At 38.3% G+C, this 12,042-nt stretch overlaps 1 protein-coding gene across 4 annotated transcripts in view; it reads right to left on the minus strand.

Moving 5' to 3' along the window:
- Window positions 1-12,042, minus strand: part of RIC1 (RIC1 homolog, RAB6A GEF complex partner 1) — a gene marked incomplete at both ends in the record, with an annotated part of 111,561 nt that overhangs the window by 9,429 nt on the left and 90,090 nt on the right. For all 4 annotated transcript variants that reach the window (XM_084239022.1, XM_084239021.1, XM_084239020.1 and 1 more), the window contains 6 exons: window positions 796-932; window positions 1,018-1,176; window positions 2,617-3,345; window positions 3,807-3,923; window positions 9,649-9,787; window positions 10,761-10,921. In XM_084239022.1, coding sequence (XP_084095148.1) covers window positions 796-932; window positions 1,018-1,176; window positions 2,617-3,345; window positions 3,807-3,923; window positions 9,649-9,787; window positions 10,761-10,921 — 1,442 coding nt within the window. The remainder of the gene's footprint in view (window positions 1-795; window positions 933-1,017; window positions 1,177-2,616; window positions 3,346-3,806; window positions 3,924-9,648; window positions 9,788-10,760; window positions 10,922-12,042) is intronic.

Raw genomic sequence — 12,042 nt, forward strand, 5'->3', positions numbered from 1 at the left:
TAGCCAGCATTTCAATTCAGAGCATGGCTGAGAAGTTACTATTTTCCCGCTAACTCCATAGTCCTCCACGGTTGCATTTGACTTCCATAAAGCCCAAGATTTTGTGTGTGTATTGGCGGTAGGAGTCTTATTAATGAAAGAGCAGTAAAACATCATGATAAACAATGTTCAGTAAGCTCCATGTGCCAGGTTCTGAAGTAGAATACAAGCATAAAGTAAAAGGAAGTAGTAGGAAAGAGAAAAAACAAAAGCTTAAGAATATTTAACAGAAAGAGGATCCCAAATATGAGTTACTTCTAGGGAGACAATAACCCATCTGTGGGCGATACAGATTTTTAGTCTCCAGAAGACACTTCCCTCCTGTCTCTTCCATTGTTTAATGACTCCTTCAATTGAAAAATCATAGAAGAGTCAAGCAGATGAAAAATACATCTTTTTTTTTTTTTTTTGTCAAAAGGTGTAGCTGGAATGAAAAGCAAAACTTTTGACATCTAAGAGGCTTCTGGATTATCTGCAGATTTATCTTCCTTTTTTATCAGTTCCTCTGTTATAAGAGATTACTAATTTAAAGTTGCATTCAGAACAGGTTCATAAATACCTATTCTAGCAAAAAAGGGAGAAACTATGAAAAGAGTAAAGTAGTAAACTTTGGAGGAATGAAATGGGAAGCCTTTGTGACTGGAAAAAAGGGATTAGAATGAATAGTTGATTTTCCTAAGATTCAAATTTACAAATGCCCTGAAATGAAAAGTGTCACAGAAAGCTCTAAAAGCAGTGATGTTTCTATTCTTTTACCTTTTTCCCGAAGGACCAGATGGCATACTTAGCGTTTTCTGTAAGCTGAATTTACTAGCAGGCACATTTTCAGCAGATTGGGACAAACTGATGCTTCGATTCCTGAAGAATTCAAATCCACCACTTGAACTAGGTTCCTATGATGATACATAACAGGCAGCACAGTCAGAGAGAAGCCATGTAGGTGGTGTGATGTAGAACAACTATAATTTTGCAACTAACCTGAGCTGTAGGTGTGGATGGAGGTGTCTCAGATTCTCCAGAGCCAATTGCTTTAAGAAATCGAATCATGTGTCGACATAGGTCCCACTTGCCTTGTTCCAGGGCCGTGTTGAACAGAAGGGTGGCATGTTGTCTACTTACTGCTGGGACTTCCATATTCTACCAAAAAAACAAGGAAGACAAGCCTCTTTTTAGTACTAAAAATGATTTGGGAAGATATGAGTAACTCTTTACTGCCTAAACCCAGAGAAAGAATGCAGCTACTCTAAGACAGGGGTTAGTTCAACAGTAAGATTAAAAGGAGCATTAGAAAGTACTATACAAGAAAAAAATGAGGAAAATACTCTGCTGGTGTAATATAAACTGATTTAATTGCACTCCCATTACATGCCAGATATCTTGCATAAACCTTACATTCTTTTGTTTCCCCTAGTGACTCTGCAAAATAGATAAATCATTCCCATTTTAAAAGTGAGGAAACTTAACTAATTTGATAACATCAGCAGAAAAGCAAAACCATAAATCTAGATTTGTCTGACTCCAAAAGAGTTCAGTTCTGTTTTCTGTGACAGTGTTTTATGAGGATATGACTACTAAAAAACCTTGCTTTGGGAAGAGTAATTAGTGTTGAAATACAGTCAGCATCCTCAATTCCTTTACAAATTTAACCCTGCTGCCTGTGTTGGCCTTCACCTTCATGAACAGGTGCCTAATAAGACATGTTTCTCTACCAACTTAGAAATTCCAGCAGAGAAGTTTCAAGTTCCATTTCTTGGGAGATTACTGAAAGTCTAAGTAGTAACCTAAAACAAAACCAGCTGCCTTGATTTTGCTGCTTTTGTTACAATTCTGCAACTTTCTCTCAGGGCCATTCAGCCTCTCCTTGAGTACTTAATGGGTTGTCATGAAGCAAATGAGCTGATGGGTAATCTGCTTCAGGCAGTGTCACTACCACTGTAAAGAACTCTGCCCTAAGTGAAAAGAACCTTAAAACTAGCGAGCCCTTTTGTCAAATAGATACTGAAACAAATTTTGAAGAGTCTTAAGGAACCTACTATTTTGAGGAAAACTCTGTTACAGAGGTGATTACTGTGATGTTGAGTGCTCTTGGCTTGCTGTGGGGAGTCCAATATAAGGTGCTCTGTTATGACCCAAGTTCTAATTAGAATCCTCTCAGTGTTCCACAATATAAGAAAATAAATCTATTATTGCTGTGGCTCAAATAAACCCACTTATTTTCTAAATATCATTATACTTATGTGATATTTCAATAATTTATCTAATATGTGCATATTATGATATGTGTATATATATTATGTTTCTTTAATCTTACTCAAATAAATAATATAAACTGAACCAGTTTTAGGCTTATGTATGGACAAAGAGGATTTTAAAACCCCTGAAGTATACTTTATGATCCCGCAAGAAACTTTCTACCATCATTTGATAAGACAATGAGTTCTTCAAAAAAAGACAGTGCACAGAAAACTTGCCTATTAAATTTCTTGAAACACACTCACTGTGATAAGACAGGTCACCACACTTTTCTAAGTGTTAAGTTCATTAATTTTTATGCCATTATGAGAAAAGAATTGTTACCTGTAAGATTATAAGGTAAGAGGCAGCTGTGTCTAAATCCTGAGCCATCAAACACTCCTCAAACAAGTCCTTGGGGTTTCCAACAGCTGCAAAAAGGTAATTCCACAGGGCATATTCAGTCTTCCTGGCACAATGGACAACTGTCTGCAGGAAGAGGGGGAATTCGGTGATAAATTTTGCCACAGTGGGAAGCAGAGGGTCGGGAATGGGCTCCCGTGAGGTAGCTTCTTCTTCCAGCACTTCATGGAGCATGAGCTCTAGAACATGAGGGAAGTAAGGTAGTGTGGCGCAGGACTGGGCTAAAAGCAAGGCTTGCTCCCCAAGGTTCCTGACCAGCAGCTGACGAAGAATGTGGTGGAGGTAGATCTGAGAGGTTCTTTCCACAACACAGAAAGGGAAGAGGACCTCCAGCTGTTCCCTAGCACTGTTCCGAGTATACAAAGAATCATAGAGTAACGTGTCATTGACAGCACCAAGGACCAACGCATCTTCAAACAAAACAGCCAGAGGATAAATATTGATGTGGAAAGGCAGCATGATCCGCTGGGACAAGAAGGAATGGGGCTTGCGGTGATCCCTAGGAAAGAGAGGGAGCCAGACTTTCATTCCTGCACCACCACAGCTCAGCCAGAGGGCCTCCAGAAGGTGTCGCTTTTGTTTATTTGCTCGGCATGTGGTCCAAACGTTTTCAACAGACTGGGCAAGTACAACAGGAGGACAGAATGGCAGCTGGAGAAGAAGAGACAAGAATCAGGTTTTTTTCCTCTTAAATTTGCAGGCTCTTAAGTTATTAGATACTAATATCCTATATCTTTCAAAATAATTTTTTTTTTTTAATTAGGGGACTCCGTTTAGAATTGGCGTTAATAATAGTAATGCCTGCCTTTCAAAGTTTGTGTATTTAAACAAAAACCAAACCAATCCAACTCCTTCCCCCCAAACTTCACCAATTTATCCTATTTTCACATTAGAATTTGCAAACAATGGCGTAGCAACAAAATTTACAATACAGAAGGTTTTACTATCATTTCAGGATCTTATCCTTCACCCTTCACAGAATGTCTTACACCCAGAGGCTCAACACTAATGTCATGTAATTTCTTAGTTTCCCAACTACAAAACAATACTCTCCTCTGATATTTTTTTATTCCTTCATTCTTAATGTTCTACATATCTTCTATTTCACTCACAAGTTTCCTTTGGTTAGGATTATTGTCCTTCTCCCGGATCTGAGGGCCTGATCTGTCCCTCTGCATCATGATGAGTTGTCCTGCGAGATTTAACATGATGCTCTCTGCATCACGAGCCTGAAAGGCAAATAAATTGGATTCATAACTAATTTTAGGTATACTTTCAGCATTTCCCACTCAATACATACTTGACAGGTTAAACAACTGCCATTACTTATTGAGAGGAAAAGTACAGTCATTGATTGGGCTAGGCTCTGTAGGATTACAAGGGTAGAACAAGCTGAACACAATGCAATTATTGAATAAGTGAACATAAAATGAAGGTAAAACTGAATTACCCTAAAATAACGAAAGAGAATGTTTTATTTTTGAAGAGAATGTTTTAAGTTAAACAAGTGAGTCAATGTTTTAAGTTAAACAAGTTAAACAAGTTACATCACTTCAGTGATGTAACTGGTATAGCCACAGAAGGCTTGAAGAGTGGGAAAAACATATATGGGTAAAAGGTGAAGTGTTGGTATTTTAGTCAAACTATGCAATCTCAATGACAAAGAAGTAAGATAAAGGACAGAGTATTTATTTTGGGAAAGTGTGAACAATCTGGCTAGATTAGGGATACTATGAGAAAAAAGTTGATGGGTAACAGACCTTCAAGGATGGCTTGAAAGTAGGTAAAAGAACAGCAGGAAATAAGCTAGCTATAATTCTTGAAAGCAGTTATTTAAAAATCTAGTTATTCAGGGTGGGTAACTGGGGAGAGGCAAACCTCATGGTTCAGTGACTTCAGGAAAGAAGGAAATAATCTGCCTTTTTACCATGGAAAATGTCAATCAAACCCCAAAAAGTCAGTCTAGTATAATGATTTCCCATTATACAATCCTATCACTCAACAGAAGTTTGAGAAGCATTGTTCTAGTCAATCTTATAAATCAAGTTATTTTCACTTGTAAAGAGAAAAGACATTTGTTAAAAAACAAACAAGAACAACTCACTGTATAATAGCTTAAATATGAAGGGTAGAAAAATCTATGTGAGGTGCTACAAAAATGGAGTTAGAAGTTAGAAGGAGAAATCAGTTTAAAGAAGGGAAAACTGAAGAGTCTCACTTTAGTGCCCACAGAATTTGAAAGTATCTTAAGATTTTCAAGTAAAAATGTTGTGAGATGACTGAACCAAAGACAAATTTGCCAGAGTTGCAGCTTAAAAGTACAGCTAGCAAAATGAAGGAAAAAGTTGAGTTTTCTGAGACAAAGTACATAAGGGGTAAAAGAGTACAGAAGAGCATCATCTAAACTTTTGAAGGCAAAAAGAGAAACAAGAAAGCGCAATGTCAGATAAAGAAGGAAATAAATTTTAGGAATTATGACTACTGAGAAGACATGTGGTCCCAACTGTTGACACTTGGTTGAATAATTTAAGTTGCCAATATCATTTAGAGTTCTGTCATGGAAACAACAGCTACCTATGTGTTCTACCTATAAAAGTTATACAAAATGTTTTTTCCACACAGCTTTCAGATACTAAAAGTGGTTGTGTATAATGAGAATGCAACAGACTAGGGTTCAGAACATTTATGGACTTTGTCATTCATTTCTTTCTTTAGACTACATCCAAGAAGGTAATGTGTATGAACTGTTGTTAATTTATAAAGAAGCAGAAATTAAAATATAAATAAACCACAGAATTTCTAAGACTTCTACAAAGCCCAGCAGCTACCTGTAAAGAAGTCTTCATTTCCCATTCAGCAGATGATGACATGAACACTAGAAGTATGAATATCTACCCCTAACACATAATTAACAACAAATAATTTGGAGGTATGAAAATGAAAAAAATGGAATTCAAAAGATGTGAGGGAATTAATAGACTAAATGAGGGGATAAAGAAATAAACAAGAATGAACACAGCATGACTGGGGACTGGCATAGGGACAGAAAATAGTTCCATAGACCTTAAGAACATTTATTACAATAAATTAGAATTACTTTCAAGTTCTAAGATAAATTTCACCACTAATACATTTCACACTACCTAACAGAAAACCCAGTATTTCTTCTTCAGCTGTATCCAATCATATATTCAATGTTTTCCTGATATATATTTTGAGGTAACATTGGTTTACAATACTCCACATGACTCAGAGGGACAGGATTCTCCCCCAGTAGGTATTGTTCCCATTCCACACCTACCACCAAAACACCCCTAATCCTCTACTATCCTGCATTATGCCCCATCCTCACTTTGTTCTCTCTCATCTCCCTTTCCCTCTGGTAGCCTCAGTCTACATTCAGATTTCAAGGGTCTGTACTGATTTGGTTTTATATAACCCTTTGTTTTGTTTCTCTATATTCTACGTATGACACTGTCTAATATTTGTCTTTCTCCATCTGACTTATTTTACTTAGCATAATCCCCTCCAGTTCCAACCATGTTGTCACAAATAGCAAAAGCTGGCATTTTTTGTTTTTTGTTTTTTTTTTTTTTTTTTTAATAGCTGAGTAGTGTTCCAGTGTGTATATATACCAAATCTTCCTGCTCCACTCATCCGTTTTTGGGTACTTAGGCTGTTTCCATAGCTTGGTTATTGCAAATGGTGCTGCAGGCAGAGAGGTGTGATTATCCCTTTAAATTTGTGTCCTTGTATTCTTTGGGTAAATATATATCTAGGAGTGAAATTGTTGGGTCATATTGTATATCCTTTTTCTATGTTTTGAAAAATCTCCATAATGCTTTCCATAGGGGTTGGATGACTCCACATTCCCACCAACAGTATAACAGGGTTCCTTTTTCTTCATATTCTCACCAACACTTGTTTCTAGTCTAAATTTTGATATGGGCCATTCTTACAGGTGTGAGGTGGTATCTCATTTTGGTTCTGATTTGCAATGCCCTGAAAATAAGTGATGAACATTTTTTTCATGTGACTGTTGGCCATCAGTAGGACATTTCTGGAGAAGTGTTCATTTAGATCTTTCCCCATTTTTATGATTGGGTTGTCACCGTTTTGTTAAGTTGTATGAGATCTTTGTAGATCTTAAATATCAGTCCCCTGTCAGAGGTACAAAGTACAAATATTTTCTCCCATTCATTATGCGGATATTAAAGTGTGTGAACCAGGGACTACCTAAAAATCCCTGCCATTCACAGCAACGTGGATGGAGCTAGAAGGAATTATGCTCAGTAAAATAAGCCAGAAGGAAAAAGAAAAATATCAGATGGTTTCACTTATAACAGGAAAATAGGGGAACCAAATAAGACATCAGTATTAAAAAAAAAAAAAAAACCAGTACAAAAGACAAAGCAAAAACAGACAATTATAAATCAGAGACATATTGCAGGGGAGGAGAAGGCAGAGGGATCGGAGGGAGGAGCACAGGGGACTGAGGTGATGGTGCACTGGGGAAGGAAATTCTATGGGGACAACACTTGAGGGGTTGGGAGGAAGCAAATACTGTTTAAAATAAATAAATAAATAAATGAATGAATGAATGAATGAATGAATGAATGAATGAAATAGGGCCTCCCCGGTGGTGCAGCGGTTGAGCGCTGGGCTGCAAAGCCGCCCGCAGCCTCTGCGGCGCCGGTTCAATCCCCGGCTGCCAGCGAGGGTCCCACATGGCATGCAGACCTCTCCTGAGGCCCACTGCTCCCCTCAGCAGTATACTTCGTCTGTCTGGCTGTTCTCCTCCCCGCTCTGGCGAATTCTCTCACCCTCCTGTGCTTCTGACTGTACCCACTGCATGTATAAATAAATAAATAAATCTTTAAAAAAAAAAATAAAGTGTGTGAAAACAGGCTACCTTAATGAATTTTTCAGTAACTTACTGTATCATATAAAACCAGGGACTACCTCAAAATCCTAAATTTGGGTCAACCCACATCATGGTGGAATAAAGAAGTTAGGCTTACCTTTTCCCCTATAAACAATTATAAAAATTTGCTCCAAGGAAAGTTTGGAAGTTTACCAAAAGAATCCTAGGACTTTCCCATAAAGCAATTGCACAGAGGTCAGTGACTTGCTGAAGGGAAAGAAAGGGAAGACAGAGAGGGGAGCATGGCGAGTAGATACCCAAGCCAGCAGAACAGGCTGGGAGTTGGCTATCCACAGCATGATCGGGTACTCCAGGGCACTGTAAATCTCCCTAGTCACGGGTCCAACCTGGGACACGAAAAATTCACAACTGGCTCTAGCAAAGAAATTACCAACCCCTTCCCAGAAGATATCAAGAGTCACCAGATGGAGCTAGACAGGATTCTACTACCGACCTAGCAGCAGAGGAAAGGACTGGTGAGAGAACTCACCAACCCTTTGGAAAGTATCACGCTGGCACGCAGAGCTTGCAGCCCAGGTCCCTTGGAGGCAAAAAAGTAGCAAATGGGGGCTGTTGTGGCAGTGTCACAGGCATAAACCCTGCTCTGGTGCCTCCTGGAAGGTGAGCACCATGGGCCCAGGCGAGCCAGCCCCCACACCAAGAGACTCAAGCTTCACAGATCTTGATTTTCAGCAGTTAGGAGCAGCAGGGAGGTGGGATGGAAAATCAGGTCAACTGAAGTACTAAAAACAGAGCTTGCTGTGGAGAGAGCAGAGGAGGCAGAGGTGACCAACCTCACTCAACTCCGACTCCCCTCCTAGGAGCCCCCACCTCAAACAAACATAAACTGAGAATCAAAACTAAACCTGCAGTACTCCAACTACAAAAAAAAGCAAAACACATGTCCAGGAAACAAGGGACAGCTGAACACAAGATGCAAAAGCGAGATGAGAAGAACAGAAGTTCTGGGACATACATAATGAATATAGAAATAGAGGACCTATAAGATTGAGACTTCAAAATGACAATATTAAAAATATTAAATAAGCGACTGGACGGTCAGTCAAAGGCAGATAAACAAGTGTAAAATCTTAGAAAAGAGATCTAGGAACAAAGAAACTTCTTCACCAAAATGACAGAAAGCACTTTAAGTGGAACTAAACTAGCAGAAGAACAAATTTCAGAAATAGAAGACTCAAATGTGCAAGTCACTCAATGAAAAAAACAATTAGAAACAAACAGGAAAAAAATGAGCAAACACTACACAAAATACCAGACCCAATTAGAAGAGGAAATATGAGAATAATGGGTATTCCAGAAGGTGGAGAGAGAAAGGAGCAGAGGCTCTATTTAAGGAAATAACAGCTGAACATTTCCCAAACCTAATGAATGAATTAAGCAAGGATTTCCAGGAAGTAGAGAGGACACCCAATTTCCCTCTGCCTTTCCACTTAGGAAAAAATGCCACTTGTTCTTGTACAGAAAACTTCTGTTTAAACTTCTGCATGTTGGGCCTCCCCGTTGGCGCAGGGGGTTGAGCATGGTGCTGTGATTCTGTCCGCAGCCACTGCAATGCAGGTTCGTTCCCGGCCAGCCAGCAAGGATCCCACATGGTGTGGCAGACCTCTCCTGTCATGCCCGTTGCTCCCCTCAGCAGTGTACTTCAGTCGTCTGCCTGTTCTGCTCCCTGCTCTATCTCTGGTGGATCCTCTCACCCGCTCCCACGCCTCTGGCCTGTACCCCAGCTCTTGTATAAAAATAAATAAATCTTTAAAAAAAAATAAAATAAACTTCTTCATGTTTTGTATATACACAGTATACTACTTTCTGGTACACACATAACTGTAATTAATTTTGTATGAAGTATTTATTGTTTGAGCAGAAACCTAGTTTGCTACTGTAATCCACAATCTTCATATGCTGTACATTCTAGTCATTTAATATGTATTTGCTGAACAAATAAATAGTTCCTAATACCAAGTAAAAACTAAGAAAAAAATCACTAAAGAGCTGTGTTAATGGAATGGTACCTGTTGTGGCATTTTCAAGGTGATTCCATTCTCTGTACTCACTGATGTCAGAGTGACAGATACTACCAGGAAAGGGTGAGGAATGTAGCGTGACATGGAGACTTCCTGGAGAACTTGAACACCAGCAGTAGTATTTGGACTGCCCAAAAAATAAAAATAACTAAATAAATAATTAAATAAAAAATAAAGAAACCCATACACCTCAACAACAATGGTAACAAGGTTTAATTTTCACTTTTTTGCTACTGAAAGTATTAGATTTCAAGCTTACAGAAGCATCAAATGTCTTATACCTATCAAGTCCTCTCCTTAAAGTATCCTTCAAATATTAGACTGACTAGATTGAAGCATTCCAAGAACATAAATGGAAATGAGGGAGAAAGAAGGGAAGATGACTTAGGAGGGTAGCAAAATAATAGGGAAGCAGCTATAGGAAAAAGAAATGAGAAAAAAAAGAAGGGTTCTGAGACTCACAAGATTTCTTCATTTTTTTTTACATTACTTTTCAATTACTAAGCTACCTCAGCAAATACATATTTTATGATTGTTTAAAAAAGAGCCAAACAGAAAAAAAAATCCCAGAGCAAAATAAAAATCATCAATGTGGTCTTGAATGCTTCAAGCCAACCAGATGCCAAGAATATAGGTAACATAACAGGCAACAACAGGACTGCTGGTCTTTTCTGCCCTCCAGTACAGCCATCTAGCTCAGTGGAAATATGAGTCTGCTAAGAACAAGCGTCTTAAAACCTTAATGCTGTGGAACACCTTCAAATTTCCTCAAGTGTCTGAAACACCAAAATAGTTAGCAATCATTAATTTTCAAGGTTGAAAAAAAAATTAGTATATAAAGGTTTATCCATCCCAAACCAGACTTTCAAATTAATACCAGTAAGATTAGCTGAAGAAATCAGTACACGATCTCTTATTTTTTTTGGTAGCTAAAAAATAACTACGATGTGAATATCATTAATTAAAAGTCCTTGCTTTGTAAACTACTAATATAAAAGAACTAAATACAAAGTTAGGATAACTATTTTGAGGAAATAAAAACTATAAAGGGAACAAGATAAATGGAGCAAAATGTGGTTTGTAGTATGTCATATACTTACCCATCAGATTTTCTTTCAATACTGTAAAGGCATATTGAACAGTCTGCTTTAAATACTATTACCATGTCCCGGAAGACACTAAGCAGTAATGTTTCTGCTTGTGCTTTGGTGATGTGAGCAAAGGCATTGTCCAGATTTGATGTTCGCAAGTAAACTCTGAGCTGAAGATAAATTGTGAAAAACAAGATGCCTACTGTGAGATAATAAAATATATTAATCTCTACCCCCAGTTCCTGGCATACAGTTCCTGAAATCCTTGTAATTTCCTAAGTGGAGCACTGGAGCATCTCTTGTTCTAACATTTGTCTTTGAACTCATTTCTGACATAAAGTTCCTAAATGCCCTTGTAAATTCCTAAGTGGTTAGACCACTAGAAGTATCTTTTGTTCTACATAGGTGACTCTGTGTGGGTTCCTGAATAGGGCATGATCACCAGAAAAAACAATCCATGACTAGAAGCTAGGAATTTTCAGCACTGTTTTTACTCCTAGTTCTAAGTCCCATAGTTCTTCAGCGAGAAGACGGGCTGGGAATAGTTAATGATTGATCATCTCTACACAAAGAAGCCTTCATCAAATTCCAAGAGGACAGCATTTAGAGAGCTTCTAGGTAGGTGAACACATGCACACCAGGAGGGTGACACACCCCAACTCTATGGAGACAGAAGTTCCTGTGCTTGGGACCTTCCATACCATGTATCTCTACTCATCAGACTTTTTATCAAATTCTTCAATAAACTGGAAAACATAAGTAAATGTTTTCCTGAGTTATGAAAGCCACCCTAGTAAATTGAAAGAACACAAGGAGGGGGCAGGGGTTCGTGGAACTTCCTATCTGTGTAGCCAGTTGGTGAGATGCACAGGTGTGGCTGTTGGTCTGGGGGTGGAGGGCTAGTCTTATGGGACTCAATCCTTAGTTTATGGCATCTGACAATATCTCTGGGGATACAGTGTGTCAAAATTGAGTTACACTATAGGTCACTAAGGTGGTATTGCAAAGAATTGCTTGGTATGGGGATTTCACTTATATGGTGATCAAAAGTGAAGTGTTCTCAGTGGTAAAGAAGACACACAAGAAGAGAAACATAGGGAAGAACTGGGTTTTTTTCTTACACATAGGAAGTGGGGAAAAACCCCAGGTTTTTCACTGACACCTACCAAGAATGATTAAACACTTTCGACAAGGTGTTTTTTAATCCTCTTTTGTTCAAGAAAAAGTTTGAAAAGTTAAAAAGCCATTAGTTGTAAACCAAGGTGAGCACTGATAATAGATTTTCTATTTT

The sequence above is a fragment of the Talpa europaea genome (assembly GCF_964194135.1).
Source record: "Talpa europaea genome assembly, chromosome: 7".
NCBI classification, from domain to species: Eukaryota; Metazoa; Chordata; class Mammalia; order Eulipotyphla; family Talpidae; genus Talpa; species Talpa europaea.